The sequence below is a fragment of the Muntiacus reevesi genome, chromosome 1 (assembly GCF_963930625.1).
Source record: "Muntiacus reevesi chromosome 1, mMunRee1.1, whole genome shotgun sequence".
Lineage (NCBI taxonomy): Eukaryota > Metazoa > Chordata > Mammalia > Artiodactyla > Cervidae > Muntiacus > Muntiacus reevesi.
In genome coordinates, this window is record NC_089249.1 from 152,130,068 (window position 1) to 152,149,958 (window position 19,891).

At 37.4% G+C, this 19,891-nt stretch overlaps 1 protein-coding gene across 1 annotated transcript in view; it reads right to left on the reverse strand.

The window, feature by feature from the left end:
- The window catches only part of LOC136151636 (sterol carrier protein 2), a 106,186-nt gene that overhangs the window by 9,712 nt on the left and 76,583 nt on the right, over positions 1 to 19,891 (reverse strand). The window contains exons 12-14 of the mRNA XM_065912934.1: positions 14,198 to 14,351; positions 9,108 to 9,210; positions 1,661 to 1,790 (exon numbers count right to left, since the gene is read on the reverse strand). Coding sequence (XP_065769006.1) covers positions 1,661 to 1,790; positions 9,108 to 9,210; positions 14,198 to 14,351 — 387 coding nt within the window. The remainder of the gene's footprint in view (positions 1 to 1,660; positions 1,791 to 9,107; positions 9,211 to 14,197; positions 14,352 to 19,891) is intronic.

Below are 19,891 nucleotides of genomic sequence, written 5' to 3' on the forward strand. Positions count from 1 at the left end.
TCTCTGCCTCTGATTTCTTCCTTTCTAATTCATCATGTCTATTGCAGCAGCTTCATCCTCTAAAACACAACTCTTGACTTTCATTTTTTTCAAAAAAGCTAGTGTCCCTCGATCACCTCTCTCAATTGCACCAGGTTCTCTTCAAAGAGAGAAACATAACATACAATATAGCTACCATTTACTGAATGCTTACTAAACATCACTCATTCATTCTGCTGTTCATTTTTATTATCTATTTTATTGAAGGCCTACCAGGTATCAGATATTATTCTAGGCCTGTGAATATAGCAGTGAACCTAAGAAGCAAAAGCTCTGCCTTCATGCAGCTTACAACTCAAGTGGGGGATGGACAATAAGCAAATAAGTAAGATACAGTATATCAAATGGAGGTAAGTGCTATGAAGAAAAGTAAGGCAGAAAAGGACAATAGGGAATGGTAATGAGGTGTGATTTAGAAGTGTGGTTGGGGAAACACTCACTGAGAAGGTGACCTTTGGGCAAAAATCCAAAGCAAATCCAAGGACCAGCCATGAGGATATCTGAGGGATGATGAGCCCAGGCAGTAGAAAGTTCCAGAACTGGGAATACCTTACATTCAAGCCACAGCAAGGAAGCCACTATGACTGCAGCAATGTGAGGAAGATGTAGTAAGAAAGAGAAGACTAGGGCCAATCACATGGCATGTACAGCAGAGACAGGAACAGTACTGTAAGTCAATGATACTTCAGTTAAAAGAAGAAGAGCCAAGCATGACTTCAAGGATTTTAGACGGAGGACCTGGTTAAACAAAGGGGCAATTTATCAAAATGGAATATCAGCAGATACTTAGTAAGTATCCAAGTTAAATCTGTTAGTTAAGCAGCTGGATATACACCTTGGAGTGCAATATCTGAGTTCACACTAAGATATCTGGGAGTCATCAGTGTGGAGATGGTTTGAAAAGCATGAGATTAGATGAGAGCCCCAGGGAGTGAATGTAGATAGAACTGAGCCTTAGAGCACCAACATTTACATGCTTAGAGATGAGGAAAAAACAGGGAGAGGCCAAGAAGGAACACCCAACAGGTAGGAAGAAAGCCTGGAAAAGTAATATTATCAGAACTGGGAATTAACCACTGAAGTTAACAATATGACCTTGACAAGAACAGTTCTGGAATAATGATGAGCTGACAAAGGCTGACTGGAGTAGGTTCAAGAAACACTGAGATGACAGGAAGTGGAGACAGTGAGTATAGACAGGTCTTTTGAGGACATGTAGCCATACACTGAACCATGCGCTTCACAGGTTAATTAGCAGACAATTCTCTTAATCCCCACACAAATCCTATGAAATAGGAACCATTTATTATTTCCATTTACAAATGAAAAAAAACAAAGCTCAGAGAAGTGAAATAATTTAAGGCCAGAATCTGTGAGTGGCAGGACCAGGACTCTACACCCAAGCTTGTCTAGTTCCAAAGCCTAACGCTAGCCACAGTGATGGAGCCTCTCAATCTTTGGGAGGAAACAGACAGGACCTATCCTATTCCCAAAGATTCCCCAGTCCTTGACAAGATTCTACAACTCTAAAGCCAGCCCTTCTGGGGCCACCAAGGCAGGCCCCCATCTTCCTCTGTGAGCTTGTCAGTGCTCCCATCAGTGAGGTCATCACCGCCCTGACCTGAGTTAGGCAGCACTGATCCTTTGCCGTTCTTCACGTCCACCACCCAGGTGGCTTCTTTACCCCCAGGGCCATCCTTCACCTTGAAGGCAAAAATACCACCAATTTTCTTCACAAACTGCTCTCCTTCCTGGAAAGAAAAACAACACAGAGTTATATTAAGTTCACTCCTCTGGCTTTCTCCCCAAATTAAATGTTTAAATAGATACATGACGTGAGTGGCTGGATCAGCTTGCAGTCCCCAGGCTCCCTTAGGATCTTTCACCCAGAAAATCCGAAAGGTAACCAGGCAGCAACTCCCTCATCTGCCAAATCTTCTGATTAAAACGGCTTTCTGGATACAACCAGTGGAAGGACAGGGGGAATGGGGGAGTGGGTGGCACAGCAGCACTTTCTATTGCAATAGGCTTCATTTGTCTCAATAATTTCTGGAAGATCCACTCTGGCCTCTCAAAACATAGGAACCCTACCCCTTCGTTTTTTCTAGCAGGTAAATTCCTTCACATATATGTTTGGTGTTCCACAATCAGAATTTAAAGATAAGTGGTTCAACTCATTTTCTGGATTAGTATAAAGAACTATATGAGTAATATCCCATCTACCACCTACTTTTGGATCTTGGGGAATGAGGCTGAAAAAATAACCTCAGATACATATCTCTGTAGGGTGGTTTCCTTTCTCCTTCCCTCTTCCCTTCATTCCCACTCTGTTTGCTCTTTTCTTACTGAAATGCTGATTGACTGAAACCATGACTGTCACCAAACTTTGTTTCAGGCTCCATAGAGTCAGAAGGGTAAATGATAACACACTACAATCTCTATGATGGATGGGAGCACAGAGGACACCCTAAGCCGGGTGGCAGGGGGAATAACTCACACACTCCCCCTGAAAAAGCACACAGACACAATAACTTCATTGCAAGTAAATATATCATACTGCAGAAAAACAGAAAATATTGATAAAGAAAAAGAAAATAGAAATCATTCACAATTTCATCACCACTTAAGAAAATAACATTTTGATATAAATCCCCTCTATCTTTTTTTCTCTGCATATATACTTTTTAAATGGGATCACAGTGTATACTATACTAATTTGTAATCCACCTTTCAGTTTAACATATCTATCCTTACTACTGTGTCATTAAGAATTCTTCTACATAATTTTAAATGACTATACATAGTCTTTAAATGTAGAAGTTCACTACACTTTATTCTCTGTTGCTTGATGGGCTTCCCTGGTGGCTAGTTGGTTAAGAATCCGCCTGCAATGCAGAAGACTCTGGTTCGATTCCCGGGTAGGGAAGATCCCTTAGAGAAGGGATAGGCTACCCACTCTAGTACTCATAGACTTCCCTGGTGGCCCAGCTGGTAAAGAAACCACCTGCAGTGCAGGAGATCTGGGTTCGATCCCTGGGTTAGAAAGGTCCCTGGAGGAGGACATGGCAATCCACTCTAGTATTCTTGCCTGTAGAATACCCATGGACGGAGGAGCCTGGTGGGCTACAGTCCATAGGGTCGCAAAGAATCGGACACGACTGAGTGACTCAGCACAGCACTTGCTGTGCTTGATATTTAGGTTAGTCCTAATTTCTGGCTCTTAAAACAATGCTGTAAATAACATTCTTGTATCTAAGTATTTTTATATAAACTCATTTATATAAAGTTAAACTCCAAGAATTCAACTTTGCTAATTAATAACAATGAATTTGAAACAGCATAAGTTTGAATTCTTGCTCTCCCATGTACTTATATAACTCTGAGCAAGTTAATAAACCTCTCTCAATCTGTTTTCTTTTCTGTGAAATGGAGTTAATAATAGTAGCTATCCTCATAAAGTTGTACAGTACTTAAATACCCACAAAACACAGAGTAACTGCTCAATAAATGTTAGTATTTTTTCCCATTATTTCACTCTATGATCTGTCTGCTATTCCTGTGCCAGTATTATAGCTTTATAAATCTACTTTACTCTTAATATAGTAAATTTCCATGTGCATGTGAGTTATTCACTCAGTTGTGTCCAATTCTTTGCAACCCAATGGACTGCAGCCCACCAGGCTCCTCTGTCCCTAGGACTCTCCAGGCAAGAATACTAGAGTGGGTTGCCATTTCCTTTTTCAGGGGATCTTCCTGACCCAAAGATCGAACCTGGGTCTCCTGCATTACAGGAGGATTCTTTATCATCTGAGCTACAGGGAATCCCAAAATTTCCATAATCTTCCAAATATTCTTCACTATGCTTGGATTTGTTAAAACCTTTTTTTTCTTCTAGATGTACATTATAATCATTTAGTTAGTTTTTCACCCCAAAATGCTATTGGGTTTAAACAGGGTTACATAAAATACATGGATCTGTTTGATGGAGAATAATTACCTTATAATAATAAGTCCTCCCATTCATGAATATGTTATATCTTCAAGTTTTCCTTGAGGTCCCTTGGGAATATTCTGTCATTTCCCCCCACATAAGCTTTTGTACATTTCTTGCTAAGTTTATTCTCAGTTATTTTATATTGCTCTTGTTAGTAATATATTTTTCATTATATTTTTACTGAATTATTGCAAATATATGGAAAATACATTGATCTTTTTATATTTATTTTAGAACTTACTATCTTTTGAGTCTTACAATTTCTAATAGCTTTTACTTCCACTTTTTTTTTTTTTTTAGCCTTACATCCCTGCAATAATTTATATCCAAGATTCTTTCTTTTGGTTAGAAGAACATAATATTTGTTCTTCTAACAAAGATTTCAGTGTTTACTATGCTCAGGCACTGTGCTAACTACCTGAAATACTCAAATAATTACTACTAGATACTCACTTCTGTTTCTATGTAGGCAGAGATACCGAGCTAAGTTCTTTCTTTTTATTGGGCCTTGTTTTTTATAACAAATTCACTGAGATATAATTTATATACCATACAATTTATCCTGTTAAAGTATATAGTTTAGTGGTATCTGAGTATATTCGAAGTTGTGCAACCAACACCAGTATCTAACTTTAAAACATTTTCATCACCCCCAAAAGAAGCCAACACCCATTAGCAGTCACCTTCTACCTCACCATTCTCTCCTTCCACCAACCCCTGCCAAATATGTATCTACTTTCTGTCTTGGTGAATTTGCTTATTCTGGATGTTTCGTACAAACAGAATTATACAATATATGATCTTTTGCGACTGGTTTCTTTCACTTATCATAATGCTTTTAAGGTTCATCCATTCCGAAGTATGTATCAGAAATTAATTCTTTTTCATGACCAAGTAATATTCCATTGTATGCAGGCAGCACATTTTGTTTAGCCATTCATCAACTGACAGCTGTTTCCCCGTTTTAACTATTATGAGTAATACTGCTATGGACATTTGTGTCCAAGTTTTTACATGGACATAGATAGGCTCTAATTCCTCTTAGGTTTACATTTAGAAGTTAAAATTTATGTTATAAGGTGATGTGTAACTTTTTGAGGAATTATCAAACTGTTTTCTAAAGTAGCTATATCATGTTACATCCTACTAGCAACAAATGATGGTTCCAATTTCTCCATATCCTTATTAGCACTTTTGTCTGTCTTTTTTATTTTAGTCATCCTAGTGGGTGTGTCAATCTTTTTCCTGTACACAGATAATAAACCTGAACCTATCTGGAATCAACCATGGATCTTAGGATTCCAAAGAAGCTATTCTAAAATTATTGAGTCTAGGCCTACTTATTTCAACCTCCATGGAGGCAAATCACACATGTGAGTGTCCTGAGACCAACTACCAACATTTTCTAGCTAAATCAAGAAACCAAAATGACTGTCAGATTTTTTTTAAGTGAAGGAGATAAATTCTACTATTTTGGTTCCCTTAAAAGATCTCAAATTATTTTAAGCTAACTCTAGGAAAAATTATTAATAACAACAACAATCTTTGGGCAGCTATAAAGTTTTCAAGTGCTTTTTTTTAAAGTGCTTTTTATATGCATTATTTCTTTAATTTTCATAAAACCCTGTAAGTAGCTGGACAGGTATTAATATTAGCTCATTAGGCAGAAACAACAACTAGGGATCTAAAAAGGTTAAGAACCCTTTAGACTATTCTCTATCCTATTGCCAACTAACCCACCTAATACAAACCCACCTAACACTAACATAAATATCACTTTCAGATTTGAATTTGGATGGCTCCCCACAGCCTACAGGATAAAGTCTGTCTTTATATATCATTCTAGAGTCTTTGTAACCTGAAGGATATTTATATGTTCTCACCTTCAGCCCTTTTTTCATCCTCCTCAGGGCTTTTTTGTTCTGACCATTTTGAATGCCATGAACATATGTGCTTCTGTGCCCTTACTTATGCCCTGTCTGACTTCACTTACCTCTTCCTATTCTCCATTCCTACCCAACTTCACCAATTCAAGTCTCAGTTCACATGCTAAATCCTCTGGAAAGGCTTTTCTTTCTCTACTGGACACTTTGATAGCCTTTTGCACATAACCCACATGCAGGTTTCTTGTCAAAGCCATTTTTTTTCCCTAAGAAATTTTTGCCATGTCTGTCTTACCACTAAACTTTAATGTTCCCTGAGGAGAAGTGACATATGACAAGTAAGTAATACAACCAGAACTCAAATTCAGGTCGGTTTAACTTCAGACTCAATGCTCTTTCCATTTACTCATACCATATGGCAAAGTTGGTTATATCAATACTTCCAAACTTTAGTCTATAAAAGTAGTTTCTGTCACCATGCATAAATTAAAAGAAAGTTCAAAGTCTTTTCCACATTCCTTAAAATCCTTTATCCTTCAGGGTTCTGCGGAGGTAACCTAGAAAAGTAGATTAGTAACGCTGGTGTCTGGGCCACCCAAAGAGCCAGGCCTCCTCTGGAGCCAACAATACATGAACAAACACTTCCTGCTGCATCTATGACATCTGCTTGCACAATGCCCCAGGAATAGTTATGGCAGACACCAAATTAGAGCAGGAAAGCACAGCAAATGTTTAGAAACTCTACCCAAGTACTTGGAAATTTCTCCCACTTCCTTAAGACAGATGTAAATTAACTTTGTATCTGCTGTTACTTTTGAGAACCAACTGATCCTCTTCGAATCCTTTAGCCAATAAGACATTTTCAGTTGAAGAGGGAGTGAGAGAGGGTAAGGAAATGAACAAGGAGAGAGTTAAAAGTGTAAAGAAACTACACATCTTTTGCGAAACTGGAGATCACAAATAGTTCTAAGTGCCTCCTTACTTGAAGAAAAGTACTTCTTTCTGAGTAGCAAAAGGTCAAGGAGTAGGTCCTGTGGTAAACTGAATAGGAACAAAAAATTAAGACAGAATTCAAAGAAGGGTAATGGGGTACTGCTAACAAAGACAAAAGTGGAAATAAAATCTCTTGCCAGATTTCTTTTTTCCTAATGCAGAAAATGTATGAATTGACAAAAGATTCCAATACTTTCACCTTCTGGCACAGCAAACATTTAGAAAACTGACAATCGTGAGAAGGAGAGAAAAAATAAGGGGACAAGGTCCACACAAGAGAGGTTACAGAGGGAGAAGAATTAAAATGGGAGAAAGAGGCAAACATTTGCAAAGTTAAAAGAATATTGTGAAATAAAAACACCACTGTTTTGTTAATCCCAAATGAAGTATTTAATGGTTGACATACAGACATGCCAGATACTCTCTAAACTTTTTTTTTGACAGAATAATGCTAAAAAATGGGAAAACCTGGCAGAAGTAACTATCTTATGGGATACCCTGCAGGCAGATACTGATGTCATTAAAAATTTTTTTTTCAGGCATTAGCAAGTCCAACTTCATCTTAGTGGACATGTGTAATGAAAGAAATTTCAAAAACAATAAGCAGATATACTTTTCTACTCTTGGGAAAGGTTTTTTAAAAAACCAGTCAACAAAGCACTAGAGATAGGGTGAAGAAAAAACAGTCAATCTCATGAACTATCATTGAGTCTGTAAATTAGTAAGTACCCTCTTTTTGGTGGATATGTATCATGGCATTAAGTACCTAAAGATGAGTGCAAAAGGAAATTTATTACACCTTTATTTTTTGCAAGATTTAAATACAACCCAATGTTCATCACAAGAGACTAGTTAAACAGATTGTGATATTTATAATCAAACGTGTACTTCGGGTCATTAAAACTGATGGTAAGGGTTTATATCTATGAGTAAGGAACATACTATCAAGAAATAAGCTGGTTATAAAACAACAAGTAGACCAATGCAGGTGTATCCTTGCAAGATGGTGGCAGAATAGGTCTGCAAGCTGCTGGGCCAGTGCCTGCCTGCTGGAAACAGTCAACCCTGGCCCTCTCTACCTCAGGAAGACTGGTGATCATTATGAAAATTCTTGAAATGCAGGGTACTTTGTCAAGACACGTCAGTCACATTATCTATTCAGTGCAATCACACCCACAGCACAATCATCTTAAGATGTTAAGAAATCCTTTGTGTTACAATAAGGGAGCTTCAAGATATGCACAATGTTTATCTTCACACTGTGCCTCTAACATGAGCAAACTTCACACTTTAAATGTTTTGAATCTTTTTATTTCAGCCCACTGGTCAGTTTCATAGATGTGTAAAATTAAAATCAATTATGAAATTCCAATGTCTTTAATGAAACAATGAAGTAAACGTCTAATTTTACCCAAGGGAACAGCTCTCTTTTTGGGGAAAGAGTTACTATTAGGTTGCTTTAGTATGATTATTATCTATCAAGAACTAATTACTGAACATAAACATAGGTCCACATATATAAATTTAAAAATTCAACATGTATTGTATGATCCTAGTTATGTAAATCTGTATATTCATATACACAGAGAGAATATCAGCTACTGTTAACACTTTAGAAGGCTCTCAGTAATGGCATTTCAGGAGATTTTAAATTTTTCTTATTTGTATGTTTCTTTATTTGTATGTATATTTCTTATTAGTATGTATAATTCTCTTGATGAGCTCATTTTTACAACAAGAAAAACAGATTTGAAAACTCTGAAAAACTCAAACGCAAAAAATTTCTTTTTAAAAGGACTTTTAATATTAGATGCTTTTGCTGCTGCTGCTGCTGCTAAGTTGCTTCAGTCGTGTCTGACTCTGTGCGACCCCATACGGCAGCCTACCAGGTTAAGGCTCCTTAAATATTATTCTTTTGAATGATTCTAAGATTTTTTTAATCCAGAAGGAAATTACACCAAAACAGATTTTAATCCCTTTATATAACTCAAACCTGGAGATTTACATATCTCTGAATGCACTTTTACCAGAATTACAAGGACGCCATAACAGACACTGAGAAATCTAAAATAGACTCGATACTTGACAATATGATATAAATTTTCAGCTTATACCACTTCATGGCAACACTCGAAATCTGTATCTGCTTCCACTAGCCCAAGGTCCTCCTGATAGTATTTTACAAAAATTGTACTTACATCTTCAAGCTTCTTCTCAATCTCCTTAAAGACAAGATTTGCCTTAAATCCATCAACAGCAGAGCTGGTTGGAGCAGCCTCAATTTGATGAGTTCTAAAAGAACTGAGGAAAACAATCGATTTCAATCCATGGAGCCACATAGGTACTAGGTACTAGGTTTTTCAACATTTATATAGTAAATGCTGTATGTTAGTCGCTCAATCGCGTCTGACTCTTCATGACGCCATGGACTCTAACCCACCAGGCGCCTCTGTCCATGGACTTCTCCAGGCAAGAATACTGGAGTGGGTTGCCATTTCCTTCTCCAGGGGACCTTAACTACCAGGGACCTTCCCGATCAGGGACTGAACCCAGGTCTTCTGCATTGCAGGCAGATGCTTTACCATCTAAGCTACTAGGGACGCCCCCAAATGCTGTATAAATGCAGTACTTTTCAAAAACTCTAACAGAGATGTTGGGACTTCCACCCAAAGGAAATTGTTTTTAGGCCAATAAAACAATTAACCTTTTCTTCTCATTATTCAACAAATACTGATTGCTTGCCAGGTGGTAAGCACTATCCTAAAAAAAAGGGTAAACCAATGAACCTACCCTCATGAAGCTTTTATGCCAGTGGGGGAGACAATGAACATGCAAAAAAATAAAGAATACAGTTACTATGAAGAAAATGAGGCAAGTTAAGAGGATATAATGAAAGTATATTTATGTGTGTCGGGTGGCTTCTTTTAGAAAGCCTAATCAGATAGGCCTCTCTGGGGAGGTGATATTTAAATTAGGTCTTAAATTTTGTAAATGAGTCTGCCATGTAAAGATTAGGCAGGAAAGTCAGTTCTACATTTGCAGTGTAAAGAATGGGATATAGAAACTAGCTTGGCAGTTAAAGGAAGTATAAGAAGGCCAGCATGGCTGAAGCAGGGCAGAGAAGGATCTAAGGTCACAGGAATGCACAGGGCAAGATAACAAGGGGCTTTATATGTCATAGTTCAGAGTGTGGGTTTTAAGTACCATGAGAAGAACTGTAGGGTATAACCTGAAGAGTAGCACAATCCAATTTACATGTCTAAAAAAATAAATCTGACTGCCACCTGGAAAATGGACTATAAGAGGGCAAGTGGGGAGGCAGGGAGACCAATTTAGAGGCTACAGTCCCCCAGGCAAGAGACGATGGTGATTAAACAGGGTATAAGAGGAGTAAGCAAACGCTGGACTCAAAATTTATTTTTTAGCTATAAGACACGAATTTAACAACATCTGCCTATTGGTTGTTTGTTACTTAGGGAACAACTACAGACAAATGATCTGACATGGCAGAAGGAACACAGTCCCTCCGGGTACAAAGGCCTGGGTTAGAATCCCAAGGCTCCTCCACTCGGTAGCCATATGATGCTGAGCAAGCTACTTCATCTCTGTGCAACCTCTTGTGGGGAGGCAGGCAAAAAGGTGGTCAGTGCCAATGACTACAGAATTAAATGAAATCCTAGCAGAGATCCTGGCCCATGGTAAAAAATGACAGCCGCAACTATCACAGGCTGCAGAGGCTCAAATGTTAGACACCGAAGTAAACTCAAAGACCTGTGGCAGATGAGGGCGCTTTAGGATTTTAGTAACTCCTGTGAAATAACACAAGCATGCTGGTTGTGGCTGGGCTGGGACAATAAACACAAGAAATATATACTTAAAGGAGTCAAGAGTGTAGCAGCTTCTCAGTAAGCAAAGCCTTTCTCTCATTTCTCTATCCTCTCTCCTTCCTTCTCTCTTTCTCTCTCCCCATTCATCCCACCCACTTCTCCCTTCTCTTCCCTTCTTTCTATCATTTCATACATGTTTAATGACTACTTGCCACATGCCAAACCTTGTTCAAGGCACCAGGAACATAAAGGCAAACAAGTCAGACTCTGTCCCAGTCCTCACTGAGTTTATATTTTTCCAGGATAAAAAGAAATAAACACACAAAAATAATTGAAACTATTAGAAAGCAAACAAAAAGAGAAACCTACTTTAGGTAAAGCAGTCAAGGAATGATGTCTCTGACCAACTGAATTTAAGCTAAGACCGAATAAAATAAAGAAAAAGAGCTAGCCATTCAACGAGGAAACTGCAAAGATCCTAAAAGAGAAAAAGAGTTTGTTATGTTAAAAGAAACTAAAACAGGACCAGTTACTTGAGTAGAGTAAGTATGGGGAGAATTGGGCAGGGACCAGACCATGCAGGCCAAAGCAGGGAATTCGGGAACTCACTGAAATGATTCAAGAGGAAAGTGAAATAGTTTGATCTGTGATTATTCTTATAACAGTATGCAGTGGCCAGGCTGGGATGCAAGAACTTAGGTAGGGAGAGAGTTATGAGGCTGCTGAAGTGGTCCAGATAGGAAGTGGTGGTGGTCTGGACTACAGTGGAAGCAATCTGCCAGAGGAGATGAAGAGAAGGAAATGGATCCAAAATAGATTTTCACAGGACTTGCTGCTGGTAATAAGGGAGATCTAAGGGGGAGGGGAAAGACCAAGGATGATTTAAGTGTTTGGCCCGAATACCTGAGGGGATTGTAGTGCCATTTATTGACAAAAGGAAGAATGTAGTGGGAATAAAGGGGATCAAAGTTCCATCTCAAGTACAGTCGGTATGTGAGACAAGAAGGCAGCTGGGTATGAGAGTCTGGAGCCAGAAGAGGTCTAGGCTGAGATAAAGTGGGTAATTATTAGCATAATGAAGCCATTTAAATCCATGTGAACAAACAAGCTCATCTTAAGGGCATTATAGAGAAAGAAGAAAGACTAGGACTTGATTATTTAACATCTGGGAGAGAAGAGGAAGCAGCAGCCAGTGATGCAAGAGGAAAACCAGGAAAGCAAGGTGTAACAGAGGTGAGAAAGAATTCTGGAGGGAGGGAGGAGGAAAGCAGGTGGAAACTATGTCCAAGGGCAAACTCACACTGGATTGGCAACATGACTTTTCAGGTGACTTTGACAAAATCAATTTTAAGTGAGTGCTGGAAGGCAGAAGTCAGAAGATAGTAAATTAAAGAATGAATAGGAGAGGGAGATACAGACAGTGTGGCTCTTTTGAGACATTACTTTTAGGAGGACAGTGAAATGGAGTGGTCTCTGGATGGGGAGGGTGGCATTAAGGAAGATTTGCTTTTGTTTTTAGATGAACATATCACAGCATGTTTGCCTGATGATGGTGATGAACCAAGGGAAAAGAGGAGAGAAGTCTTGAGAAGGTGAAGGGGGATGAGACCTAGTGGCCTGTGAAAGAGGAGACTCACAGAAGAAGATATTAGATGGGAATAATTCTAGATATGCAGGTCAAGAAGCAACAGTTAGAACCAGACATGGAACACTAGACTGGTTGCAAATTGGGAAAGGAGTACATCAAGGCTGTATATTGTCACCCTGCTTATTTAACTTATACGCAGAGTATATCATGTGAAATGCCAGGCTGAATGAAGCACAAGCTGGAATTAAGATGTCAGAAAGCAGAGAAGAACTAAAGAGCCTCTTGAAAGTGAAAGAGGAGAGTGAAAATCAAGCTTATCAAGCTAATGATTAACCAAATTTTCATCCAGATTAGGAAAAAAATTAATATATAAAGTTATAACAATGTTTTCTGAAAATTCTTCATATCTTATAATTTATATGATATGTGCCCTGCTTTAGGGAAACTGAACTTACACAAACTCAGAAAAGAGATTACTCATCTTACAAAAGGATGCTCCTCATGACGTCTTAATAATCAAAGTTTTTTTAGTAGAAACTGAAGTCTGACTATATTTTTTTATTTGGTTTATACATAAGTTTTCTGGAAGAAATCTAGTATATAAAATGTTAGAAGGGACTCTGAAGACTGTTTAGTATATGAATTCCTTCTATGTTTCCTGAAATTTTCATTCTAAGGTCTGGAACACAGGCACTGTTTAAACAACATCAAAGATCAGAAGCACAGAATAGCCAAAAACCAGGAACTTTGTACTCAGATAGATGAAGGTTAGAGTCTTGACTGCTACTAGTTAAGACTCTTTAGATAAATTATTTTAACTTTGACCATCAAGTTTTTCACTTATAAACAACGTACAAAATTTACCATGTGCGCCCTTGATGAGAATTAAACAAAGACATGCAGACAAAACACCACCTATTTTAGTCTCAGTGCTCATATCAGGCCCTCAAAAAGTGGTTGTTAAAGAACTATTACAACTCAATAACAAAAAGACAACCCAATTTTAAGACAGCCAAAATATCTGAATAGGTATTTCTCCTAAGATTTACAAATGGCCAATGAGCACATGACAAGATGATCAACACCAGTATCCATTAAGGGAATGCAAATCAAAACAAGAAGATATGACTTCATACCCACTAGGATAGCTAAAATTAAAAAACAGACAATAACAAGTGTCAATGAGAATGTGAAGAAATCAGAACCCTTATAATGGAATATTATTCAGCCATTAAAAGGAATGAAGTACTACATTCCTTTTTATAACATGGATGAACCCTGAAACATTATGCTAAATGAAAGCAGCAATCACAAAAGGCCACATATTTTATGATTTCATTTATATAAAATGTCCAGAATAGGCAAAACCTTAGAGACAAAAAATAGATTAGTGGTTGCCAGAGCCTGCAAAAAGTGAGGATGGGGAATGACTACTAATGGGTACATGGTTCCTCTTCTTTGGGGATATTAAAAATGTTCTAAAGCTAATTGTGGTGAAGAAGGCACAATTGTATGATATACTAAAAACCACTGAATGTACACTTAAAATGGTGAATTTGTGCCATGTGAATTACGTCCCAATAAAGCTGTTAAAAATATTCCCAGCTGGCTCTGGCTTCTGGTTTAGCATTCTCTCTCTTTTCACTATGCTGCCTCCTTTTTGAACAAAATTTTCCTAAGGCTGGTTAAGGTTCAAAGTTAATTACCAGCTTTACCATTTTAAAGCCAAGTTATTAAACCAAGGTAACGAGATACTTGATGTCTTTAAGTACTAACACAATAAAATTGGGACTTTTTTTTTTACATGTACAATGTAACAGCTGTGAAAAGTCAGAAGGGTTCATCGCCAAACTAAATCCAGAATGCCACTTACCTGGCAGCTTCAGGAAAGCCCATCTTGTACAGCGTAACAACGGCAGCTCCTCCGAGGCCTAAATTATGCTGCAGAGCAACCTTTGCACCAGGAACTTGCCTTTTTCCGGCTTCGCCTCTCAGCTGCCAGCAGAGTTCAGCACACTGAGCCAGACCTAACAAATCGAACACAGAACAGTCAGATTCTCTTGGAAGTGAAAGAAAGTGAAAGTCCCTTAGTCGCCTCGGACTCTTTGCGATCCAATGGACTGTAGCCTGCCAAGCTCCTCTGTCCATGAAATTCTCCAGGCCAGAATACTGGAGTGGGTAGCTGTTCCCTTCTCCAGGGGATCTTCCCAACCCAGAGATCAAACCCAGGTCTCCCGCATTGCAGGCGGATTCTTTACCGTTTAAGCCACCAGGGAAGCCCCAAGCCCCAATCAGCTTTCTCAAGCAAAGGAACGGCTAACATTTTAACTAACCCAATTTATTCAGCCAAGACCATGATTACCTAAGCAATAACTTCCCTTAAGCCTGGAGGGTTTCTGCAGCTAGTCATTTTTTCTCCCTGAATAATCTCTGTATTTAGAAGATAGGCAAGCTTAAGACATTTGGAAAAAGCAGTGGCCACAGGACTGGAAAAGGTCAGCTTTCATTCCAATCCCAATGCCATGCAATGCCAAAGAATGTTCAAACTACTGCACAACTGCACTCATTTCACACACTAGCAAAGTAACGCTCAAAATTCTCCAAGCTAGGCTTCAACAGTACATGAACTGAGAACTTCCAGATGTTCAAGCTGGATTTAGAAAAAGCAGAGGAACCAGAGATCAAATTGCCAACATCCACTGGATCATAGCAAGAGACTACGCTAAAGCCTTTGACTGTGTGCATCACAACAAACTGGAAAATTCTTTAAAAAGAGATGGGAATACCAGACTACCTTACCTGCCTCCTGAGAAACCTGTATGCAGATCAGGAAGCAACAGTTAGAACCCGACATGGAATAACAGACTGGTTCCAAATTCAGAAAGGAGCATGTCAAGGTTGTAGACTGTCACCCTGCTTATTTAACTTATATGCAGAGTACATAATGAGAAATGCTGGGCTGGAGGAAGCACAAGCTGGAATCAAGATTGCTGGGAGAAATATCAATAACAGATAATACCACCCTTATGGCAGAAAGCAAAGAGGAACTAAAGAACCTCTTGATGAAGGTGAAAGAGGATAGTGAAAAAGCTGGCTTAAAACTCAACATTCAAAAAACAAAGATCATGGCATTCAGTCCCATCACTTCATGGCAAATAGACTGGGAATAGAAACAGTGAGAGACTACTGGGCTTCAAAATCACTGCAGATGGTGACTGTAGCCATAAAATTAAGATGCTTGCTCCTTGGAAGAAAAGCTATGACCAACTTAGACAGCATATTAAAAATCAGAGCTGTCACTTTGCCAACAAAGGTCCTATAGACATGAGTTTGAGCAAGGTCCAGGAGATGGTGAAAGACAGGGAAGCCTGGCGAACTGCAGTCCATGGGCTCGAAAAGACTTGGATATGACTGAGTAACTAAACAACAACAACAACGAAATTCCCTGTGCTCTTTAAATTTACCCAACTTGTCATTTTTTTGGCAGTGTTGAAAGAGAAAACACTGAATATACAGTTCTCTGGCTGAGGCAAAAGAGCATAAAAATAATTTAATTTTACCATTCTTAATATATCAAAAGAATATAATCTAGGATTGGGAACTGGCTTCACCTAAAAAATTTAGCTAGTATAGGAAATTTTCCTATTATTCTTCTCAAAAAGTTCCTACAAAGAATGAGTTGTTTGAAAGACCTATTCACAAGAATAGCACCGGATTCATATAAACTGCATTTTGTCCTCTGGATAATAAAATGAGATTTTTAGAATTAGGAAGAACTTAGAGCCCCCCTCAAAAAACTGAGTTCCCTTTCTGAATTTATGATTAATCTCTTTATCCAAAACTTGTCTCCTCTGCCCTCAATCCCTTTCTTGTCTCCTCAATTCTCTGCTAACTGAACACTAGAGTCAGATGACTAAGATTACCATTGTTGATAACATAGTTACTGTACTAAAATTGCTGTTGTATATACCATTATTAACATACAAACTCAGGTTATTTTTCCTGGCCAGATAAACTCACAGACCCCCAAGTCATGGACCACCTGCCCTGAGAATCATAAACCAAACACATTCTGACTCCCAAAACCACGATTGAAAAAATGTCACAAGATGACAATTAATTCCAGTCTTTGTCCTTCTGCTTTAAAACATCCCTAATCCAAAGACTAAGATGGAGTGGATCTGAAACTTGTTTCTCACTCTCTTTCATGTCACCCTGTAAATAAACCCTTACTTTGCTGCAAACACCCACTGTTAGAGTTTGGCTTTATACACCAAACCATGGGCATGTGGCCCTTGTTTAGCTAAAACATTAGCAATGAGAAACTGTAAGAAAACTGTAAGATTAAGTAATTTGTGAATGGAGACAAAGAAGGCTAACTCCAGAGTTGACATAAGAATCCAGGTCTCCACCAGCCCAGGTGGGATGCATGAGTCAAGTGCTCGGGCCTGGTGGGCTGGGAAGACCCAGAGGAATCGGGTGGAGAGGGAGGTGGGATGGGGGACCGGGATGGGGAATACGTGTAACTCTATGGCTGATTCATATCAATGTATGACAAAACCCACTGAAAAATAAAAAATAAAAAAATTTAAAAATTAAAAAAAAAAAAAAAAGAATCCAGGTCTCCTGATTTACATTTGTTTTTCTCCCATACCAGCTTAAGAATGTTCTATCAGGAAAGACTGGTTTCATTGTCCTGAAGGCACAGCAAACGGGTCTACCTGTAATATCTGTTCTTACACCCACCCCCAATCACAGCGTCTGATTCCCAAGTACCTATAACAGTTTTCTTTCTTAAAAATTAAATTTACTTATTTTTAAATGAAAACAAAGACAAGCATTTTTAATGATAAAAGGTACAATTCACAAAGAAGATAGACATCATAAACCATTAGACACCTAACGACAAAGAAACAAAGATACATAAAGCAAAAGTCAGAAGAAATAGAAAGGAAAAGAAATATATATACAACCATAGTGACACATATCAACATTTCTCTGAGAATACTTTATCAAGTGCAGAAAAAGTAATAAGAGCATCTTGAATGATGTCATTAGTAGTTTAAACATAATAGATTTCTATTTATATCAATCTTATATCCTACACAAATATATTTAAAATTTTGTATCTAATATATTGCTAATAGATGTTCATAGGACATTTAGAAAAACTGGCAAAAAGATAAACATTACTAACTTTTAAAAAGTAGAATTCTTTTTTTGTGTGATTCAGTTATACACATACACATTAGTTTTATTTTCCATTATGGAAGATATTTTCCATTATTTCCATTATTACAAGATATTGACTATAGTTCCCTGTGCTATACAGTAAATCTTTGTTGCTTGTTGCATATCTATTTTTTTTAATTAGAAATCTAGCATTCTATTCATACTAAGTCAAACAAGTGGAATCAAAATTTAGGCAAAAATTCATAAGTTTTCTAAAATATATATATATTATACATATTATTTATATATATGTATACAAGAGTTTTTCTACCATGCTTGATAAAGTCTTGAGAAAGAACGTCAAAAATAAAAAAGAAGAGATAGGGAAACTGGAAAACATAAGACAGTTTTCTGTATAACTTCAACCTCCTCAGGAAATTTAACTGCCATTTCTCCTTTGTAGGCAATGCCTACATATTTTTACAGAATATGTATTTTAAACATTGTTTTAAAATAGGTAATTCTATATCTCAGAATAATTTTTTTGAATTGTGAACAAAATATTAAGGTCAAAGTGAATACTTCTAATATATCCAAACTTTGGAGCAATCAGTTTTACTTGAAATCTGCCAAATAAAAAGCTTAAACATTCATGAATACGTAAGACAAAAAAACAGTATCCAAACTGGTCTTATGAATACACGGGTGGGGAAATAGGGCTAGTTCTTGTCCCAAAAGAATAAATATACATAGTTTGCAAATATTTGAGAAAAATACTCAACTTCACCTTGATCAAATAGAAAGGTACCACTTTAACCAATCTCATTAGTCAGGATGTTTAAAAAATTGAGCTTATCAATGTTGTGGAGACTATGGCAACACAGTCACCTTCATACACTATGGATAATAGTTCAAACTGCCACAATCTTTTTATAAAACAAAGTGCAAAATTATTAAGAGCATTTAAAATGCTTTGAAAACCATTCTATGAAAATAATCAAGCAAAGGAAAAGTCTTACACACAAAGCTATCTGTTCATCGTATTCTTAGAACAGTGAAAAACTAGATATATACAAGCGAAATAACTATGGCACAGTTATATAAAGTATGATCTATTCATATGACAAAGTATTATATTCCTATTTGAAATAAGTTTACAAAAATTTTAAAAATTTAGGAAAATGCTTATGATATAATCTTAGTAAAAAAATGCAAGGAACCAATTAGATATTCATCCACCCATTCATCCAACAAATATTTACAGAATGCCTATTATGTGCTGATACTGCTCAAGGCTCAGAAGATCTAATAAATAAGATAGGCATATAAAGGAACACAGCCTACTTAGGAAATAGAAAGTTAAGTAATGAAGCTAGAGAGTATTCAAGACAGCCATGAGAATGACAGAGAAGAGGGTGGAGGGGCTGGGGAGGGACAGAGAGAGAAAGAACATGAACGCACTGGAAGCACCAGATATTGCAGTCATCTCAGTCACACCTACCACTGACATTTTAGAAGATGTGGTACACTGCATTAAATCTTCACTCATGATTTGCTTAACTCACATGTGGCAAGAAAAGAAGGAAGGAAGGGAATAAAGATTGATGTTGACTTATTTATTTGCTTTTAACAAAAGATGACTGACACTGAGAAAACATACTAATTATATGAGCTTTCTGGTTATCTGCTTCAGAATAAGCTGGAACTTCTTATACTTCTAGAATCTATAATAGATCTGTAAAGGGTGGAAGTCAAAAGCTGGCCTCAGAAATCCATTTGCCAAGAAGGCACAGCAGACAGTTACAAAAGCATTTACATGAGTAATTTTTTTTTTTTTTTAATTTTCCTTCCTTGGATAATTTCTGGCACTGAATTGAAAACCATACCTTTCTTCTCCTTGGAAAACAATAGACTATCAAACATGAACATGATACATTTATAAACTGTGAATGGGCACAGGAATAGGCAACCTGTCAAAGAGTATATGCAAATAGTAACATACTTCTTAAAATCTCTTGTGAAGGATAAAATTTTTTTTTAACCTTATTACCTCATTTTACTACCATCTTGCTTCAAAAATTTCCTCAGAAGATGTTGGACAATCTTTTTATATAAAAATAAATAGTTTAGGACTCAGCTACATAGGCATAGAGTCTGGTTGCTACTGAAAATATTCAAACATGCATCAACCACTCCACTAAGTACTGAAGATACAGAGGATTCACAGTGTAATATGAAGTGCTATTAAGATGAGTACTAAATGCTATGGAAATCTACAGAATGAAAAATATTACAGCAAATAATATCTTGAGATATTATCTGAACTCTTTTGTTCCTCCTGCCTCCTTGAACCCATAACACTTCATATGCCATTGAGACAGCCAAGTACAAAAAA